Source organism: Gymnogyps californianus, chromosome 1, assembly GCF_018139145.2.
Source record: "Gymnogyps californianus isolate 813 chromosome 1, ASM1813914v2, whole genome shotgun sequence".
Classification (NCBI taxonomy): domain Eukaryota; kingdom Metazoa; phylum Chordata; class Aves; order Accipitriformes; family Cathartidae; genus Gymnogyps; species Gymnogyps californianus.
Window position 1 is genome coordinate 83,052,114 of NC_059471.1, and position 22,601 is coordinate 83,074,714.

General features: G+C 40.2%; 1 protein-coding gene across 4 annotated transcripts; it reads left to right on the forward strand.

Annotated features, from left to right (window-relative positions):
- TCEANC (transcription elongation factor A N-terminal and central domain containing) lies at positions 1 to 15,589 on the forward strand. 4 transcript variants are annotated; one of them, XM_050891524.1, is made up of 2 exons: positions 1 to 13; positions 13,241 to 15,589. In XM_050891524.1, exon 2 carries the CDS (start codon positions 13,249 to 13,251, stop codon positions 14,263 to 14,265), a length of 1,017 nt encoding a protein of 338 aa, XP_050747481.1. In that variant the 5' UTR covers positions 1 to 13; positions 13,241 to 13,248; the 3' UTR covers positions 14,266 to 15,589. The 4 variants fall into 4 exon arrangements, with proteins under 4 accessions (XP_050747481.1, XP_050747474.1, XP_050747465.1 ...); XM_050891517.1 differs by lacking the exon at positions 1 to 13 and adding an exon at positions 357 to 415; XM_050891508.1 differs by lacking the exon at positions 1 to 13 and adding an exon at positions 363 to 419.
- The last annotated feature ends 7,012 nt before the right edge of the window (positions 15,590 to 22,601 follow it).

Here is a 22,601-nt window from a genome sequence, read left to right on the forward strand (position 1 = left end):
GCCCGCTGCGGAGGTAACGGCGCCGGCCCCGCTGCCGGGGTACGGGGGGGAGGTCGGGGGGGTCGTAGTAGCCCAGTGTGTTTCACCAGGGGCAGCGGGAGTGAGGCGCGCAGCTCCCCCGTCCTCGGTGTTGCCCGTCTGGCGATGCCGGGGAGACGCTTCCCCGTGCCTGGCGCTGGGGGTGAGGTCCGGAGGGGCGGCGGGAGCGAGCGTGCGGGGGCTCTCCGCAGCGCCATGGAATGGCGCCCCGGGCGGGCGGGACCCCTGCACGGCCTCGACCCCAGGAGACATTAACCGCCCGCTTTTCCCCAGGTCCGGTTTGCCCGCTAGCACGGTGCTAGCCCCGACTCAGGCTTCGGGGGCCAAAGCGGAACGGGTGCAGCGGTAACAGCTCCCTGAGGAGCGGCGGGCGTTGGTAGGTAGGTCCGTGCTTCCTTCTTCTGCCTGGGGTGTGCCAGGAGTCTGAGGAGAGGGCGACATTTCGCCCCTAAGCAATACGGCAGCGGATCAAACTTAAGCTAGATGGGTCTGAGGATGTGTAGGAGGAACAGATCTGAGGAGGTTTTCATGAAGGATTTGGAGAAAAGCCACGGAGTTAGCGTATCCGTGGCATTACTGAGTGGCATTTTGGAGCACAGTTACTGTGTGAACTGGCCCACCGATTTTATGGGAGCGATTGCAGGCTGATCTCCACCTAGTTTCTTCGGCCGGTGTCTGAGATACAGGTTACAGTGGTGTTGGTTAGCTGGTGGCATCGTGAGGCCGACTCTAAACCTCTTCCAGACAGCCTTGTCGTCTGTGGCTGGCTTCCACGTCAGGCACACGTCAGCTGCTTTCAGACAAATAGATAGGGCTGGGCTGCTTCTCCCGGCTGTTGTAATTACCCTACTGATTTATATCATAAACGGCTGGAATTCCCACTCACAGAAGAGGCTGACCTTGAAAATTGCAGCATGGATATCTGTGATGGTAGTATTATGGGAATTTTTTAGGTATTTATTATATTTGTCTCCATGCAGCATTGATGTCTTGAGATAAGTCAAATGCTGGCATAAATATAGAAAGGAATTAGAGTTCACACTTTTCAATGTAGTATTGTTTTTAATAATTAAATATATAAAAATCAATTTCATTTCAAGTGTATTTCACATTTTATTTCAACCAGTACGTCAGGTGTCTTGATCAAGACTCAAATGTTTAGACGTTGTGTACTTTCATATTTAAGTGTTCATGTGTTAGCAGAAGGAATTTTAGCAGACACTGATAATATCTTATAAATACCCTTTGATTATATCATACACTTTCTCTGTAGAGGGGTCAGGAACATATGTGTTCTGTGTACAAAGGATTTATTTTTAAAGGGAAAACGTTACATCATTTTTCAGTGGAGGACCTGTGAAAGAATGATAAAGCAATATCTAATGTAAGTATGTTCTGACAATGGAATGACAAATAGAAATAGTATTGAGCTGAGGGTTAACTAGAAACTGAACGTGAAAGCAATAAAAGTCTGTGTTCATCTGACAAATGATCAAAAACTCACAAAAGTCATAAAATATGTTTTATTACTTACATGTTCCATTTTAAAATTAATTTGTCAGTACAATTTGCCATAAAAAGACATTGCAGACTGAACATTTGCTTGTAGTGTGCTAGAATTGAAGTCTTTGCTAGCTCTATATGAATAAGAATGATCTTTAAAGCTATTTTGTCAAGGAAATGTATTCAAGAGAAAGAATTGCTTGTTCCTCTCCAAAATGATTCATATTTTGTTTCTAACATATTAAGTGAACAAATGTACTTTGAAGAGATACGTCTTAAGTACATTTTTACTTGTTGATTTAGGCTCCTGTCTGCAAGCCAGTCTGTTTTGTTGGACTTCTGTGCCAATGCAGAAGCTTACTGAAGGGCAATGAAGCTGGTGAAGGGTCTAGAGCACAAGTCTTATGAGGAGCGGCTGAGGGAACTGGGGTTGTTTAGCCTGGAGAAAAGGAGGCTGAGGAGAGACCTTATCGCTCTCGACAACTGCCTGAAAGGAGGTTGTAGCGAGGTGGGTGTCGGTCTCTTCTCCCAAGTAACAAGCGATAGGACAAGAGAAATTGTCCTCAAGTTGTGCCAGGGGAGGTTTAGATTTGATATTAGGAAAAATTTCTTCACTGAAAGGGTTGTCAGGCATTGGAACAGGCTGCCCAGGGAAGTGGTGGAGTCACCATCCCTGGAGGTATTTAAAAGATGTGTAGATGTGGTGCTTATGGACATGGTTTAGTGGTGGACTTGGCAGCGCTAGGTTAATGGTTGGACTCGATGATCTTAAAGGTCTTTTCCAACCTAAACAATTCTGTGATTCTATGAAAGGATGATATGAGATCCACCTTAGGAAAGCTTTGTTTAGATTGAGGCTGCCCAGGTTTCAAATCAGTACATCTGCAAGAGGATATAAACAGTATTTATGGAGACTGAAAAATAAGTGGACATGGAAGAATGTCAGATGAGATCAGTCACTTAAAAGCCAATTTTAAATCTGTAGCTCACAACAAGTTCTTCACTTCAGTAGGTTTAAAAAAACCCCACCCAATTAATTCTACCTATGTAAATGAACAAGAAATTCAAAAGGAAGTTAGAAAATAGTGGAGGAAAGCTCTAATACCAAGCAGGAACATGAGAGGTAACGTAATTATCATCATTATAGGTGAACAGGGAAAGTATTGTCAGTCTTTTACAGTTACAGTAGAATTCTCAAAACTCTGATTTCTTCAAGTACTGGTCCTTGGAGCCATGTTGTACATGATAGTGTAACCTTTCTTTTTCAAAAAAGTGAACTCCTAATAATCTTGTCTGTGGAGGAAAGATAGGAAGACTAGAGGCTTACAGCCTTAAAAAGAAATGCAGAACAGCTCCCAGTTTTTTACTTCTAAAAGCATTATAGTGTATAAGCCCATCTCAGTGTATTGGGGATTTTGAATTATGATTTCCTGGTGTTTGGAGGACAGCATTATGAATGCTTCTTGTGCATAGACATTGAGTAGAGGGAGCAGTCCAGATGTCTGATACAATCCCAGTGGTGGGGGGAGAGAGAGAGAGCACGCCTCATGAACTGGAACTGTTAGCATTACCTATATAAGGCAATATAGTTAACGTATGTTGAAGAAACCAGCTTCCCCTTGGAAGATGTTGCAGCCTTGCTGAAATTATTCAGCTGGTTTGCTGTCCTAAGTGATTGGAAGTATGAATATGATCATTTGCATCCATTGAGATGAACAGTTTAGGAGACTAAACTGTAGTGAATTAAAGTAGTTAATTAATAAACAATGACACTAAGCTGCTTAAATCATCATTGGTATCGCCTGGTATGTTTCTTGAGTGAGGAAGAATGTTTATAGCATCTTCTTGCTGTGGGAAAATAGTGAAATATTCTTCATATTGTCTTTCAAATTTCACAATAATGATAATAAATTCTTTTTCTTTTAAAATTGTTACTGTTGGAAAAACATGAATGTTATGAAATGAAGCAATCGTTTCACAAAGTGCAAATAAAATAATTTCACACAGTGAAGTTTTGATTGGGTACTAAGGTAGGTGACGTTATAGGAATGGTATTAGCATTTTCTATTTGTCCCAGGTTAAGCTTTGCTCTTCATGACAGAGGCATATTGGGACGATGCCAAATGTACTTCTATCAAGCTTGGGGTTTTTGTGGAGATGATAAGCTGTACTCTTTAGTTTGGCTCTGTTAATTTATAATCACAAGAATTATTGTATGATCTGTGAAAAATTGTGTGCAGCCCCCCAAAAAGCCTGAACCCCTTGATAAACTTCAGTCTAGCAGGTCAGCTTAATTAGTGCAAAATACATGTGTCACAGTCTGTGTCCCTACCACAGCTAGGTAGCATTAATTCATGTCTGAGTCATCTGCTTAAATTTCATTCAACTCTCTTCTTTTCCTATGTGTATTTGTCACTTGTGGCCAAAACGATAGTTCATGTTTTGAAAATGTACCCCATGTGTCAGAAACCTGACTTTTGACCTGCTGGAAGCTCCAGCTAGTACCTCATACTGGCAAGTAATGGAAAGTGGCTGAGAGAAAAGGTATTCCTCTGCCAGCTTTGATAAAGCTTTGTCACAAAAATTTGAAAAACCAGAGAGCCCCACGGAAAATTTGTGTGACCTTGTGCCCAAATTTCAAAGCATGATTTTGAATAAAGTTAGTTAGTACTGAAAAATAATCGGGTTGTAGATTAGAGAAACCATGTAAGTGTTTCTTTATGTGAAATGGTGCAAATTTTAAAGCAAATAGAAGCACACGTTATTTATACATAATTTCAAATGAAACTGTTAATGACAAATCTTTCTGAACTATATATACATTTTGTTACTGCCCCATTGAATCATAATGTATTAGAATGTATTGCAAATCTGTATAACTATCCTGTTGTGGAAGAGATTAGCTAATACATCCACATGATACTTGCAATCTGTAACTTGTTAAAACTAAATTTTGTCATTTTTTTTAACTCCTTAGAAGTATGTTATTAAAAAGGTCAACTGTATCAATAGAAATAAAGATTTCAAATCAGTGGCATAATGCATTACTTGTAACATTTTTAGGGTTTAAGATGTTTGTCTAACTCAGATAACCAGTCAGTTCAGTAGAAAAATTCACATGGGTAAGGCAGACAAGATACAGGAAAAGCTAAAATATCTTCCAGTGAGAATCAGTTTAATTCTAAACTAAATTATTAAAAGAAACCATTAGCCAGGTAACATCTCTGCTGGGATGTATGTGTCCACTGTAACATCAGCTGGAGCTCCTAGAACTCAAAACAGCTGTAGCTGTTCAATTCGTAAAGAATTTTCTCAGCTACTTTTTGCCATGAGACAAGTCAGAGGTGTTATTCGTTTGGTGTAGCTGTAATACTTAGAGTCTTTTCCTGAGCTCCAGCGTATATACTGAGGTCAAATGAAGCCAGTGGCTAAGCAGTCTGGTAAGGGCAACAGCTTTTCCTATCTCATTAAATCCATGCATGTTTGTTTGATCTTATTAGAAAAATGTGCTGACAGCTTTACTTTGAGGTTGATCCCTGAGGCTTGATTAACTTCATTATGCAGTCTATTGATTTTTTTTTAATTATTTTTTTAAAGGAAATAAGAATTCTGTTTTAATTAAAAATGGGGGTTCTAGGAGAAGCAATTCCAAATCAGGATTAAAAATTTGCCTTGTGAAAGAGGCTACTGTGTGCATCCTCACATGGATGTGATGTATTCTGCCCTCTCTCCCCTGCAAACTCCCTCTCTTGGGAAGAAAGCTGTGGGAGTCGTTCTAGTGAGAGAAACACAGGGTAGAGACAGTGTAGCTCCAGATTAGTTAAGAGCGCTGTAGTGCAAGCAGTCACTGATGTAAAAGATGCAGAGCAAAGCTATTGCTCTTATCAAACTACTTTCCATTATGCCCGAACTCTTTTACCAGATGTCCTGGAAAATTTCTTGAAACAATGTTTTACGTAGTATTCTTAGTTAATTTTCCTTTTCTTGCTCACTGTGGCTCTGTTGTATTGTGTGCAGAAGAATAAAAGATGCACTTTTGCCTCTGGCGCTACAGTGATAGCGTTCTGCAAGTGAAGTAGAGATTTTGGGGAATGGTTTTGCAATAATCCTGAGCTCACATACTACGCTGCTTCTGGATCTTTGACCAAGACGTGACTCTCTTGGTCAGTGAGGTGTCAGTGGTCATGAACATCTGGCAATAGTACAGTTGTATTGTCTCAATTATTATTGTATTAACTTAGCTTTATTCATGTGGCTATTCTTCGAAGATGAATTTCTATATAGTTCAGAAATTTTTAGGGGTGGGAGGCAGTCCTGCTGAGAGGCAGGAACAGCTCTGATTTTTGCCAAGATGGAATAAAAGCCCCAGAAAAAGATTTCTTGGTGACATCTTTGATATCTGCTCTCCCACTGTAGATAGGACGAAGGAATGTTTTTTGGTCTGGAGGCTGGCTGTGAGAATTCTCTGATTTCCTCTTAGGCTCTGAGTTTAAAGTAGCATTTGGTCATTTTCATTGTTTATATGGATTTTAGGTTGCCCAAAGCAAGAAATCTGGTGTTTCCAGGACTCTGCTATGCACCATCTCTGCTATAGCATTAACCACATTTTTGGCAGAAAATTTATTACACTATTAGGAGTACTTGGCTGCTTCTGATCTTTATCTTGGCTGTGGTCTGGATTTTCTGCTGATTACACAGAATTCCTTGGAGAAAAAATCATTTACATCTGAGGTTGGGATGAGGGAGAAGAGGACTGGTGTTCAGCCTTCTCTACCCTTCCAAGACATTCATCCACACTTACTTGGTGCATTCTGAGTTTGTCTTAGTTTATCAGTGGGAGTTAGATGTGCTAAGGCAAAATAGGCTATGGCTTTGAACCAGATAAGCTGTATAGCAGAGACAAGGCATTTACCCCAAATGGTTTTGGAGAGGGCAGTTTTTTTCCCAAGGGCTGGCTTTGCAGTTAGCAGCAAGTGTCTTAGGCTGCGGGGTTTTCTTTGTTTGTTTGTTTGTTTTCTCCTGCTTAGTCATTTTACTGTTTAAAAAAGTTCTGATTCAACTTGGTATTATTACAGGATGACCATATTTTAAACCTGAGGTAGCCTGATCTTTTTTTCCTTCAGAGCAAACTGCCTTACAAGATTTTTATTGATCACTTTCATTTATTCTTGTATACACAAGCGACTCATTATACCATGCAGTCAGTGTGAGAGCTCCTAATGATTTGGCAAGAAAGTACCTCATCAGCACAGCATTACAGAGTCTCATTGTAAACACGAGTCAATCTCTACCTTGTAACCTTCAATAGACACTTGGAATTCAAACAGATGTTCTCGTGCAGTGCAGTGCTAAAGTTAAGCAGGATGGAAATGCTGTGTGTAGTTGTAGGAGGGATGAGGATGTTTATTTTGTACTGCACAAAATTGTGATACTATCGTTTGTACTTTCGTTCTTGCATCTCTACAATAACAAAAATGCATGATTCATTTCATAACTTAAGGAAAAAAAATCCTTTTTCTTGGATTTCTTACCTCTTGGAACTAGGAAGACAGCAGAACAGTGCTGACTGAGTACGATTCAGTTAATTTTACAAATATTTGTTCAGCAGCATTTGCCAAATAGCATTAAATCAGGTAGAAGTGGTCAAATTCCAAATTTAAAAAATGTCAAAGGAAAGAGCAATGTACAGGACAATGACTGGATGAAGGATGCACCCTTTCCCTCCTGTCTGTATCCCAGCACCTTTGGACTTAGAGGGTTTTTTTGCCAAATTTAGGCAAACAGGTACCCTAAAAATGTGGTCTCCTAAGGGTCATAGGGAAATTGTTTTATCATTTTTCTTGACGGGCTGGAGTTTCTCATTATGCACATTTCACAAGACTCCATGGGTTTGCTATGCTACAGCTCCCTCAAGTGGTAAAATAATTTCCCATTTGGAATTGCAGCTTGGTTTCTGTGAAACACTTGCTTTCTCTTCAGAAGGTTTTGAGGCTTACCCCAACTTCCTCTTTGTTTTATCTTTTTTTAATCTTCCCCCTTCTCCGCGCCCCCCCCCCCCCCCCCCGTGCTGAACATTATGAACAGCTGCTTAGGACTGTGGGGTTATGAGAGAAGTAGAGCTGTGGGTTAAAGGGTTATGATCGTGATCTTTGTTCTGCAGCTGACCTATTGAATCAGCTTGGGCAGGTCATTTCACCCTGTAAGCCTCGCTTCTGTCATCTGAGAACTAGAGAGAATGATAAATATTTGCAGGCTACCTAGAGTATTTTTAACGCCTACTTTTCAATTCTTTTTAAAAGCAACTCTTATTTCAATCAGTGATTTTGCTTATCTGACACAGCAGAAAACTCAAAAATCGCTTGTCAGTGGGCAGTCAGAGATCTGGCAGCTGTCTTGGGTATCACAGACTTCCACTATTCTTTCTACAAAGTAACAAAATAAAGCATACCCTTACCTGGAGGTTTTGCCATCATTCCACAAACAGCAAAACCCTGATTTACAGCAGAAACATCGGAGTTCAAGGAACAGGAGTCTGAGCAGGAAAGAACTGAGGCTTGCTATAGTTAGATTCCCAGTGAACTTTGGCTAGAAAATACACTCCAGTATTACCACTGCATCAGTAATTTCTTGTTTCTCCCTATAAGAACATGAAAAACATGTTTTCTACAGTTGTCTGAGGAAATCATGTTGTGCCTGATTAGAGAAGCAGAAGAGGTGCTTGATGTTCAGACTTAGTATGAAATGCTATGCAGGATTCCCAGTATTAAAGAGGAGTTCTGCCTCATCCTTTGAAGGAAGCACAGTAGTAAAATGAACCATTTCATAACCTTGTATGTTCTTTATAAGTTCAGGAATCTGTTTAATTTCTGATCCTGTAAAATAATGGTCTCTGTCAGCCTTGGTGATAAATCCAGTCCTTGCTTGATTTATAGGGCAACAAATGCACAAACAACTTTTTTTTTTTTTTACCACACTGCCTTTTAATTTGGAAGCTGAGATGAAATTTATGATTGAGTAGTCAGCGTAGTATTTCAGATGTATGTATTACTTTTCATCTTGAAGGCTCTTAAAATCCTTTGCAAACTAGGTACACACAACAAAGCCAGTGCCATTCCAAGAATACTTTCCCCACAGAAACCTCTCTATTGTCGCTGATAAAGACACGTTTATTACTTTTATTTAGTGGTTTCTCTGCTGGCTGTTTCTTGTGCTTCTGCCAGTTACCAGTGAGTATCCCACTCCATTGAAGTAAGTAATTATGGGTTTGATTCTGTTCTTGTCATATATTTTTGATGACTTATTTTTTCTGTTACTTTTACCTAGCTTTGCTTAATGAGTTTGAAGGGAGTCACTCAGTCCTACCTCTCTGCTATATGTTGTACATGTTGAGGAAAGCATTCCCTTAGAAGTGATTGTTTTGACTTAAGTGTGAGTAGTCTGTTAGGTGGTTGAATTTCCAAAATGATTTTAAAATCATTGTTCATATTTTGATGTCCATATTCTGCTTTCAGTTTGTTTATTTAACTGCTGCCATAAAATTTATGTACTTGAATTTAATGTTGCATAAACTTGAAAAAGTCAATGCATGACTAAGAAGATCTTAAAATTTCTAATAATTTAATTTATTGCCTTAGTGCACTTGTGGGAAAAGTCCTAAGGTAGAACATATATACTGCATTTAATCCAATCTAAACCAGCCTTTTATATATCTGGTAGAGGATTAAAAAAAACCAAAACACGTTGTCTTAGATCTGCCTAGTAGAAAAAAAGCATCTGGGTGTGGGGTGGTGAGTTAGCATGTGTCAGCTCCTTCTCAGTAGCTGTAGGTGTCTGGTAAGTGTAAGGTAATTCACTGTAAGCATGTGGCAGAATGGCTGTGTTCTCGCTGCAGACGCCAACGTGGTGGGCTCCAGCTCCCCTCAGAGGCTTTGTGTTAGTCACCCCAGCTGTCAATGCCTACTCATAGCTGTGGAGCCGAAGGAGTCTTTTTCAGCCGTATAATTTTCTTGTGTGAGATTGGCCACAGAAATGGGCATGTCTTCTCCTTGCCACCCTGGTGGGCTGCCTAGGGTCAGGTGGATAAGCATGAGCAAGGACTGCTACCATAAAGCAGATGATATCCGTGGACTTTATACACCATTTCTTATGTACAGATCCTCACCCTGCAATATTAGAGAGGAAACTTTCTATGAAGCATAGTCCTCAATGAAGATGAAAATACCTCACCTTTGTTGCAGCGTAAAAGTATATGCATGGACAAATTATCAGCAGAGCACTTTGTGTGTAGTAATTTCTTTGCACGTCCGTAGTCCTGTATACTAAATATTGAGAATTCATGAAGTCATCTTGCATTTGGATAAGTATATTTTATGGTGTGTGTAGCACAATACAATACATACGTAGATAGGTACAAGAACTGAAGAAAATTACGTTTGAAGTGGAGTATGTTGGAAGGAGCAGAACTGATTCTAAGGCATAGGGCAGTCATACTGGTTGAGCATATAACTATGTCACCAACTCTGCCCTAGATTGCATGAAAAACAGTAAATCAGCAGATCATAATTTTCTAATGTCAACTGCTTAGTGTTCAGGAGACAGGGAACTGTCCTGTTGTAGTGATGGCTGCCCTACGTAAGAAAACACCTCTTTCCACTCTCACAGCCTCTGTGTGATCCTGCAGCAGAACAGATGAGCGGATGCACTTATATGTGTTTTTCAGTATGACGATGCATAGAGTTCAACTTAACTATTTGAAAAATGCATCCTGTTTCTCTGATTCTGAAACTTCTTGAGTAGCAAATTGGTTTCTGTAATAGCCATTATTGAGGTTTCACGGGACTTCAAGTGTCAGACAAGAATGAGCTGTTTAAAAACAGGTTAATGCAGCGAGCATTCACTGTGGAGGTCAGGTTCGTCTGTGGTTCAGGATTATAGAAACAGATGAAGGTTTACGCTCTCTCTGTCTCTGTCCTTTTCTTTTGTGGAGCTCTGAGGCCCTACCTAAAATTTGAACTTATTTCTGTCATGCAGAAAACAAGTTAGCTGGGCTGGTGGTCACAGAAAGCAACAGAGCGTGCAAATTACCCAGCTGTATCACTTGTCCCTCCTCTCCCCCCATTCTCAGGAGATTTCATCATGGAAACAGTGATGGTGCAAGAAATCTGCTTATGAGTTCCTTTAAATATGGACATGTGTAGCTAGCCTTGTATCAGCCTTTATCAGGCAGATGACTTTTTCTAGAGTAGAATCAAGATGCATGCAACTTCAGACAAAACACGGGGTTTGTGCACAAATTTAGAAGACTAACTCCTAAGAAAAGAGGAATACAACACTCGCAACACACCATTCAATTATGCATTCTACATTTAATTCACCTTTTCAGCAAACAGGAGAATAATGTTAGTAGTATTAACACTTTTTGTGTGTAAATTTGCACATAGCAATGTACTGAGCATTTTTTGGTCAAAGGGCTTGATAAAAAGGAATCAAAAGGAAATCTTATTCAAGCCATGAGACTCTGCATTCTGAAATCCCCTTTTTCTTTTCATTTAACGCGTCAGAATATATGGGAGCATGCTTTAATAATGCTACGGCTGTAAGAAAATAGGTACTTTTTAGGATATAGAAGGATGTGTCTTTTAACTTTTAAGAATTTCCAAAAATGGCAATTAGGAGTTTGTAGATGTCACTGTTTTGAAATTGTTTTGCAGGTGTCACTATTTTTGAGCTGCCCTGCCTTGATAATCAAACTGTAATATGATGCCAGAGCTAGCAAGGAAAAGGGCAGCAGTGGGGACCTCAGTTAAAAGTTTACTGGTCTGACTTGCTTCTCTGTTAGCAGCTATAAAGAGAAACTTTTGGAAGAAATACAACATGTGATCTCTTGCATAGCAAGTGGAAGGTTGAGGGTTATGTAGGAACCAGAATGGCGTTTTGGGCTTAAGATCCACTGAGTTACATCAGGCTCACTTACTTAAACTTGCTGCAGAGTAGCCCCAAACCTTCACTTTGCAGTTCCCAATAAAATGTGTTCAGCTACTTACTGTTTAGTAATTGAAGAAATCCCTAATATCGAGTTATGGTGACGTATACACGTTCCTCAAAAGGCCTGAAAGCTCTGACGTCTCCACCAGGTGCTTGAAAAAGTCATTTAGGTCAGTGGTTTTTGGTCAGATACCATGCCCTCATTAGCTGGTTAATTTTATTCTTTTGAAGTAACAAAGGCTTGAGGAAAAAGTCTGAAATGAAAAAAACAATTCCCAGGTATCTCATCTGTCTGCTGTAGAAGTTAATATTAACTAAAACAATGTGAGTGTGCAAGTTTCTTAAACTTTCTAACTTTGTAGTTTATGGGTCATTCTTAATGCATATATGTAATTTCTGCACGTATCAATGATTCTCCATTATACAGGCTACAACATACAGTGGCAAAACCAAACAAATTTGTGAAAAACGTAGCTGTGCTGCACATTGCTCCCTACTCCAAATTAGTCTTCTAATGCCAGAACCTATATATTCCACTTGTACTGAGTTCATTTGTAGTCAGGTGCTTCAAAACTGTGAAAAATGGAAAAAGAGATTTAAATACAAGTTCCCAAAAGTTGAGACATAAGTCAGTTTTTCTAAGAAAGGTTATTTTGCATATGCATTCTGGAAAGATGACAGCAATGATCTCCCTGGGTTTGTAGTCTTGCAGTAAACTTCCACGTCATTGCAACTTTCAGATTAAATTAGTGCAGTATTTACTTATAAATCTGCCTTTGGAGATTATCGGGAAGCTATTACAGAATGTATTCAACAGTGTGAGATCATTATGTTATTCAAGTACCTGTTATAGCAGAAGGTCCCAGACATGGTTTTTAATAGACTTTAAATTTCTGTGATAGAAAAACAAACTGATTTTCTAAAAACAGCGTTCTTGTTAAATTCAATTTGTTGACACCAATACTGTAAAAACCCTACTAATATTTGTATTGTTTCTCTGTGTATGTGAGGAGGGGGAGATACATTGCCTATAAAGCCTCCTTTTTATTTTTTGGAAAGCATATCACTTGATAACAGTGTCTAGATTTTAAACATCAACGGGTGATAATCTGGTGCTTTTGGTGAAAAATGCTGAATTTCAAAACTCATTGCTTCTTGGTAGTCCAGTGGTACTAGAGTCTACTAACGTGCAAATACTGCAAAGTCTACCTGTAATCTCATACAGCAGAGTGGTTGGGTAGTTACCTACCTTCTTGTAGTAGCTGAGAATCTCCCTGTGAAATTCTGTTGTGGTGTGCACGTGTAGAAAAACAAATATGAAAAACATTTTTATTATGCTAGCAGTGTCTGTGTTAGTGTGGTTTTTGGCAAGACACTGTGCTTTTCCTTAAAAATTAGTGTCATACCCTACTTTTTAAATTGTTAACCCTACCCCAGCAGAAGTCCCTGTGGGCTCTCCTTTCCACCAGTATTTTCCTTGCACAAGTTAGACTAGCATGCCCACTTGCATTTTTCCAGGACGCAGGCTCCTCTGCATTTTGCATTTGCTCTGCTAACTCTACTGTACACCATTTCAAGAAAAAGCTGGCAAAACCAGTGGTGTATACAAATAAAACAGTGTAAAATAACATAAAAAGAAAACCATGTGAGAATATACAGAAAATGAATTGATGTCGTAACTGCAATAAATATGATAAACTTTTTTCGCTTTCAGGTTTAAAAATGTCTGACCAGAAAAATATTGTACACAGAGCCCATTGTATTGAAAAACTACTGTCTGAGAACAATTTCCAAGATATTGAGGATCATCTTAAAGAACTTGAAGATGTTGATATGACTATAGAATATCTTCAGGGAACAGAAGTTGCCAAGGCTGTATACAGAGTGCTCAAGAGCTGCCCTTCAGTAGAGTTGAAAAAGAAAGCAAAGCAGTTATTATCAAGGTGGAAAGCACTTTACAAGAATAACTGTGTTCAGTCAATGCAAGTTAAAAAGTCAGTTTCTGTGTATGCGAAAGAGGAAATTGAACATCTCAGAGTGGTTCCTAGAGAGCAGTTGCTGTCTGAAGGACCATGTCAGCAGGAGGTGTTAGATGCTACTAGTTCTAAAATTTTGGTCCCATCGCAAACTGTTAAAAATGTGGTACATGACGATGCAGAAGGCAGCATGAATCAGCTTTCTTCTTTTGAGGAACACACTGATAATGAAGATTCTAAACCTCTTGTTAATGAAGCAAGTCTGCAGCAGGATCCGATGAGAGTTCTGAGGTGTAAATGTACGGATCTTCTTTATAAAGCTTTGACTGGCTCTGCCAAAGATGAAGAAGAAACTGATAAATGGCTGGAGCTATCTAAAGGAATTGAAGAACATATTTTTGCTCTTCATGCTAAAAATGACAAAAAGTATAAAAATTGCATTAGAAGCAAAATCTCTAACCTGAAGAACCCTAAAAATTGCCACTTAAAACATAACCTTTTTTCAGGGACATTGAGTCCAAAGGCTTTTGCTGAGATGACAGTGATGGAAATGGCCAGCGATGAACTGAAACAGCTCAGGGCTCTGTACGCAGAATCATCTGTTCAGGAACATCAGCTCCCACAAGTTATTAATGGCACACCGACAAACAAAATAAAGTGTAGGCGCTGTGAAAAATTTGATTGCACTGTGACTATGATCGCCAGAGGAACTCTCTTTCTTCCAGGTTGGGTGCAAACACAAATCCAGATGAACAAATGTTGACTTACGTTATTTGTAATGAATGTGGAGAACAGTGGTATCACAGCAGATGGATTTGTTTGTAACGCTATCCCTCTTTAATAAGTGGTTTAGAAACATAGATATGAGAAGTTATCTCTGTTGAAACTGTATAATGTAAAATTTGTACTGATATTATGTAGATCCTGCCACTAAACAGTGCAAAATCAGTTTTAAAAAATTGCTAAGTTATTTTTGAAGATGACTTGAATAAATCTATGTGATTAAGTAATGTCAATATGTAAAGAAATAAAAGAAAAAGGGGAAAAATGGTAACACTGTATCTGAGAGCAGAATATTCACTAGTAAATCCATTAAAAATATTCCAAGTGCTGCAGTTTTTTTCCCCAAGGTACTGAGTACTTGGAATTTTCATTATCTTCAGCAGGAGTTCTTTCACAGAACATAAGTTTCATTTACAGTAAACAAACTGTTTCCAAAACTGCAGTTCACATACTTGCGTGCATTGCAGAACGTTCAGCATGGATTCACTCCTTAATTAAATAACTTTTTGCAAGTAAGTGTTAGATTATTGACTTGGTTTGAGAGCTAATGTCTAACAGGAAAAAATGAATGCAAAATAGAGTGTAAAAGGGGGAGAGGCAGCTAGCAAATGAAAGCAAAAATGAAATTCTGCTTTAGATTTTTATAGCTGTTGGGAGGAAAATAGGACTTGTGACAATCTATCAGTTTGCAGTTCAGATTTGCAATGTAGATGATGTGTCCTGCAACTGTTAAGAAATTAATGCAGGATCAGACAATGGTTTATTTCAGAAAATTATGTAAACACATTATTATATTTACCTTTATCTAATAAATAAAGGCATGAAGTTAATAGGAGTTAATCACTTTCTGAATGTGTATCCTCTCTTGAACTGGAACATCTGTCCTGAACTGAGTAAATTAATGTTTTTATATAGTGCAGGTTACCCAGAAAAAATTAATAGAAGGAAATCTAATAACTAAAGTTTTTATACCTGTTTTTGTTCCAGAGTCAACAGGATTCCCAGTGGCTGTATACTAGAAGCATTTATTTATCAAAAAATATCACCTTAGCATTCTTCTCACTCAAGTACTAGCCCTGTTGTTTTTTCTGGAAAACTTAAATTTACTTCAAAATCAGCTATCTGAATACTTTGAATGGAGTATATATCAGAAGTCAAGGAGATGTTTCTTCTCCGAACTGGGTGAACCACCTGAGTCTGGGTATCTTTCACAGCTGTCTATCGGTCTGTAGAAAACTATGTTCATACTGTGTGTCCCTATTTTGGTTTCTTCACTGTGTTTGAGTTACTGTAAATGTGTAAATGAGGGGAAATGGGCCTTGCATTGAGTCCTAATTTTCTGAGCACACGAATGTGTCAACTCACAGACCTAAGGAAATGCAGTGAAGAATAAGTCTGCCCTGCCTGAGAGGTTAGGTTCTTGCAGCAAAGCAGTAGTACTGTTTGGAAACATAACCTTCATAATGAGTTTCCTTGTTGGAGTACAGATGAGATGGTGAATGGGTCAATAAATTGCCAAAGTCATGCTTTAGGCACAGAGGAATGTTTTGTTTTACCCTATTGTATAAACACAATAAAATTGCGTACTTGGCATTAATAGAGATATCTTTTACAAATGCACAACAGGCGTTTTGCAGTTCAAGCCTAAAATGCATCAGCTGAGCAGAGAAACCTGGTGAGTATTTGCTGGAGGAATTAAGGACAGTTCCTGTGCCCGTCTGGCTGTGACACAGCTGAGGCTGGTCAGCTTCTCTGGGCTAAGGCACTGCCCTGGAGCTCTCCAGCCACACGGCCTGTCAGAGAAGGGAATTAGGGGCATGAGATGAGAAAATAGCTGTTGGTGAACTAAAAGCCAGCCAGGACTAAAAATAAAAGAGAAGACAGGCCTTTATCTGTATATGGTGAAAAAGGTGAGTAACCTGATGTTACAAAGAGGCCCTTAGTATTCTACTGAAAAAAACCAAGAAAAATCTTTTCCATTCTGTGAAGTGTTAACAGTTGACTTTCAGCGGTGTGATTTACTGTGGCATTACCTACATTTTTGTCATGTGAAAATGTGTGTTTTAGTGGAATTGCACTGATGTAAAACAAATATTAAAGCATTAGGCCAGACCCCCAGTGTTCAATTGTAACCCATCAGTTAACGTCTGGCCTTCCTTCCCAGCCCTTACCCATGTGCTGGAATTGATGCTTACAAGTAGTCCTGCTTGTTTAGGTGGAAGTACTTCTGTGTAAAGTATTATTTTTAGCTTTCAGTAAAACTACAGGAAAGCAAACACTTCTATGTTACTGGTTCACAGTAAGCACAGAGTTGTGTGCTGTCATTTTGGAGGTCATGGTCCTGTTGAGAGCTGTACGCCTGTGCTGTGCTGTGTCAGAACACTGTAGCAGGAGACTTTATTTTAGCTGTGAACAACAGACACTTATAAATAATTTCTGCCTGCAGATGGTTTTGAAGCCGTTCCAGTAATGTACAGCTCATCCAAGTTTTGTCTTGGCAAAGGGAAATGTTACAAGGCATCGACAGTGTTTTTGACAGAATATATTTCAAGGGTAAAATTTGTAGCCGTAATACTGATTACATTTGTGACATAATGTGTAACATCATTTTCTTTTGAACTGCCCATCACTAAATGTGTAGTGCTATATGCCCCAACATGACTGGGATTTTCTACAGATCCATATTTACTGAGCAGCTAAGAAAATGTAAACAGCAGATATCTTAAAACTGTTTCAGATCATTAAGCAAGCCTGCCTCACTGCAGATCTGAGTGAGCCGTGCCTGCAGCAGCAAGAGGGTCATTTGGTTCTAGCCTTTCACATCTTGCCCTTTCTCCTAATATGTGAAAATAATACAATCCAGTTACTAACAACTGGAGTTGCAGCTTATGGTATAGAAACAACTGTCAGTAACTACAAATAGCCAAAAATGGATTATATACGACTATCCCTTAACTTTCTTCTGTCTGTTTCAAACCAAGAGCAGTCAGAACTCTTAGGGCAAGTCCTTGGTACCCTCGCAGTTGTAAACTCAGCATTTTAAAGTGGTTTTCCATGGTAATACATTGTGAGCAGGCATTCCTCCATTGCCTTCCTTCCCAATAACAATTGAACCTGAGAGCTGGCTTTGTAACAAATCCAGTTAAAGCTAGACATTAAAAGAAGAGAGTATATTTGTAAATTTTGTGAAGTCCAGTAATCATGAAAAGAATTTCTGTTCTGTTGAAAGACATGGAACCCTTGCCTTTATTCAGGAGTTACCTAGTCTAAGCTGCTAGCTGCTGGTTCAACACCCACATAGTTGCTAGGTTCTTAGTATTACCTAAAAGCCGGGCACAAAATATGTTCCTGCTCGCCCAGATAGTAGTCTGGGACAAGGAGGAGATCTGGGAATACTGGCAGAAAAGAGCAGCAAATATTGGGAGGCAGGGAGAGTGAACTGGGCCCGTTATAAGTATGCTGAGGACACGAATCTATAGGAAATGAGGCTTTGTTGTTCCAGGGCTGGTGAAAAAGCTCATCTAGGTTCAGTTTCACTTTATGCCTAGTTCATGCTGATAAACATGCTGCCTGCAACTTCACATTTAACAGTTAGTGAAATTGTACAAAATCATGAATTATTGTATTACCTTCTTGATCATCTTCTGTCGTTGATTATTTTCACCTAACACAGTTCATTACCACTTTGGCCATTTTTCCATCTGTGTTTGTATCCGATGCTTGTTACTTGAAAGGTTTAGTAGAAAGCAGATGTCATGTGTAGCATCATGTGCCACTATATATCAGAATAGTCTACAGACATGAGTGCCAAATGTGAGAGACAGTCATCCAAGTAAATCATTGCTCTTATTTAAAAAGGTGTGGTCATAGATTCACTAAGCAAAGTACTGCTCCAAGCCGCAGTTTGTCAATAGGTTATATTGTCCCTACCCAGATTGTGTAACTGTGCAGGCTTAAAATGTTTGACTGGATAAGATTGTATGCTTTGGCTCAAAATGGCTGTAAAAAGTCAACTTGCAACTACACAGTGTATGCACCAGCAGGAGGGTCTAGATTACTGGAGTACAGGGAGTATCAGAGTCCAGAAACAAGAATAAAAGGAAAGCTTTGAAAAGTGAGATTCTTTTGTGTTGTTGAAGTCGTCTTTTTTCAGTTTGTTCCAGATGGGACAAAGATCTCTTAACTTTTTTAAGCAGAGACAATTAATTTTGGTGCAATGTTTAGCATATCTGTGATGCTACTCCACAAAGGAGCATGACATTAGAGGTGATCCACACAGACGTAGGACAAATGTATGCTGAATAAGGCTAAAGTCTGTATTTGTTTTCACTGGGTTTTCCAGAGATGCTGTAAATTCAGCTGCTTCTTGAATCCTATGATTTAATAGTAGCAATAGGGTCTTAAACGTAGATTGCACTCAAAGCTTAAGCACCCTGTAGCTGCGGAACTTGTAATACGTGTCTTAAGAAGGTGAGAGCTAAATTAACAAGGAATTTCTCACAACTGTCAATGTAAAAGCAAAGATATTATTCTGAGAAGCGCTCTATTAATCGGAGTTGATGTTGCTCCCTTAACGCCAGTGACAAAACTCCATCTGGTTCCTGGAGATCCACTGCTGGATCCATTTAATTCCATTCTGTTGAGGGCCTTTTTTATCTCCCTCATAACCCTCTTACTGTAGCATTTTTCATGGAGGCACTCGGCTGCCATTTGTTGTTCCAAGCCAAAAGGAAATTTGTGCTGTTTATTGTGTATTTAAAATGTATTCCCTTCAATCCGCTGTGCTATGTACATTTGTTACTAAAGCCAAGAACTGCAACTCTTTAAACAAAAAAAGAACAGCTCTTTTTCTGGCAGAAAGAAAAGTTACCTGGTAACAGGCTGTGGTTAAGGAGCAAATATGTTGAATTACAGTCCTTCAGTGAATCTTCAGGGTGTAATGGCCCAGTTCATTGAGTGCCTGGAAGATAAGGAAAGAAACAAGAGCACTTTGATAATTTCTTGGATTGCGTGGGGGCTGGCTTGCTGCATTCTGGTATTAGCAGAGCCATAAAGGCAGATGACTTCATATCCCCTTATTTTGTACTGCTGTAATTCAGCCAGGAGGTGACAAAGTCATGTTTTATTGAGGCCGTGTCATCACTGGCCAGGATGGGACAAAGTCTCCTTGCCAACTGCAGATGGTAAAAAGCATTATTCACAAGCTCTGTTATATGAGAGGTTTGCTGATACAGAACTTTCTCATAAACACACAAAAAAATTTGCCCTTTATTTGCCATTGGGATGTTATTTGCGCCGTTTGCTAGCACATGACATAACAACAATTATCTCTTCATGAATACAGCTCTGTGAATAAAGTCCTTACGGTGCAAAGTCAGCTTTCAGATGAGCGTGTACGTGAGGGAGCAGCAAGGGTGGGTTGCTGCGCAAGAGGAGGCGAGCCAGGAGCGGAGGGTGGGCGACAAGGAGCGCAGGGACCGTGACTTCAGTAAAAAGGGTCTCTGTCCCACAGCACCCAAACAAGAAGAGCAGGGCAGGTCCGGTGACAATAGTCAGCCAAAACTCCAGAGAGCTCCCAACAAGTCTGTGGGGAGGAGGCCGTGCTGAGGTGAGGCCGGCTGTCGAATGGGGGTTGGGGCACGAGGTGGGGTGCAGGACCGGGGCCACCGGGCTCGGACAGGACCTGAGCCAAAATGTGGCTCCCGCTGGCAGCAGGACCCTGAGGCAGCTGCCCCCACCAGCACTGCCCCAGCCCTACTCGCCACCACCGGGACGGTCAGGCAGCAGCCTCGTGCAGGGGCAGAGCCCGCAGCACCCACCGTCGGGACCCTGTGCTGCCTGCAGAATTTAAAATGGGAGTGATTTCGGTGTATGTGTTTCAAACAACATCTTAGCTGGGCGTTTTCTCCTGTCTGTTCCTAAGAACTGGCAGATACGCTTCATGGGACCAGTACTATCAGTGGCATTATTTGTTCTACAGATTTTGATCGTTCTGCATCAACTATTGGTTTTGTTACGTACATGAATAATAGTAACAGGGTGAACACAAGGGAAAAGGACCTTCAGTTCCTGATCCTCAAGCACGCATGCGTGTGTTTTAACCATAAGAGTAACTCTATTGATACTCCATTATGCCTACAAAATCATAAGCATAATAGGCCATGGTTACAGCGTGGTCCTTTTGTACTTTCTTTTATGTTCCCCTGTAAAAGAAATAAAAATACATCTTATCTCAGAAGTTTAAGAATTTTGTTTCTAACGAGAATTTTAAAAATTTGAGGACCTGGACAAGCTTGAGAAGTGGGCCCATGTGAACTTCATGAGGTACAACAAGGCCAAGTGCAAGGTCCTGCACATGGGTTGGGGCAACCTCCTGGTATCAATACAGGCTGGGGGATGAAGGGATTGAGAGCAGCCCTGCTGAGAAGGACTTGGGGGTACTGGTGGATGACAAGCTGGACATGAGCCGGCAATGTGCGCTCGCAGCCCAGAAAGCCAACCGTATCCTGGGCTGCATCAAAAGAAGCGTGGCCAGCGGGTCGAGGGAGGTGATTCTGCCCCTCTACTCTGCTCTCATGAGACCCCACCTGGAGTTACTGTATCCAGCTCTGGGGTCCTCAGCACAGGAAAGGCATGGACCTGATGGAGCAGGTCCAGAGGAGGGCCACAGAAATGGTCAGAGGGATGGAACACCTCTCCTATGAGGACAGGCTGAGAGAGCTGGGATTGTTCAGCCTGGAGGAGAGAAGGCTCCAGGGAGACCTTATTGCGGCCTTTCAATACTTAAAGGGGGCTTATAAGAAAGATGGGGACAGACTTTTTAGTAGGGCCTGTTGCAATAGGACAAGGGGTAATGGTTTTAAACGGAGAGAGGGTAGATATTTAGACTAGATATAAGGAAGAAATTTTTTACAAACACTGGAACAGGTTGCCCAGAGAGGTGGTAGATGCTCCACCCCTGGAAACATTCAAGATCAGGTTGGACGGGGCTCTGAGCAACCTGATCTAGTTGAAGATGTCCCTGCTTATTGCAGAGGGGTTGGACTAGATGACCTTTAAAGGTCCCTTCCAACCCAAACTATTCTATGATTCTGTGATTCTAAATTTCCTTAAATGTATCGAAGTGTCTGAGAACCAGTGTTGTCTCAAGAAAAAAAGATGGTAGCTTCATCCCACAAGGTATCGAGTGCAAAATAGAGTAATTATTTGCTCTACTTCTAAATGCAGATTTTTTTTTTCTTTTTAAATCACAAAATAATGCCATAACTGATCAGAACTTATGTCTTAGAATTACCATCATTTAAAGAGGCTGTTTTTCTACCCCTCCAGCACTTACTTGCATTTTACTTTAGCATTGGATGAAAGGAAATCCCAGGAAAAAAGTACTTAAAAATTTTCAAAGTCCAGCTTTGTTAAATAAGAATGGGTCTACTATCATCAGATTTGCCTCTAGCATGGACTGCCTTTTAATAATCCCGCTCCTGTCAGTAGGAGACATTTCCTTTTGATGATACTGAGATCTTGTTTTCCATTCCTTGGGCCGTGTTGTAAATCTGATCCAAAACAAGATGACTCTGCAAGTGGCAGTTCCAGTCCGATTGCATCTGCCTTATGATCGGAAGCATGTGATGACTGCTTGAGCGAACGGGTGTATTTCAAATGCTCTGTCCTTACGCCTGTCATTACCTATTCCTCTTGATGATGTGGGAACCTCTTTAAATACACTTAAATAATTTCTGCTCTTTTCATTTTAATTACATTTTTCCCTATCCTCATGATGAGTTGTAAGAGCACAGAAAAGACTCTTACCGCCAGCTTCTTTACTTTTTTCCCTGTGATCTTGTTTAAACAGTCAAGTTGACGTTATTCTGAATTACTACAGAAAAAAGTGTCTGACTACTCTTCTTAAATAGCATACTTTGGATTTTGGTTAGTTCCTTCGTTGACACATGTATATATTTAAATGTCTCTACTTGTAAAGCGAAGCTGCCTTACAATCGTGAGTTTGTTTACATAGGGCCCTTGACGTGGAGCACAGTGAGACTACTGCCTTTAATAAATAACTCTGACCTGCAAATACTATATAAAGGCGTTTTAAAGCTTACTAATTCAGAGCATTCTAGAGCAAATAAAAATCTTATCCTCTTGCAATGGAGCAGTGCTTCTTAAGTGTTACACGCTAGTGATCCATGAGAGGTATGGCCCTCCATGGACACTTCAGTGCCGTGCGCTTGCTGTGAGCAAAGCTGTTCGCATTACCGTGCTTGCCAAGTCCAAAACTTCTTCGCAGGTCCGTGGTTGAACAAACACCCCCCC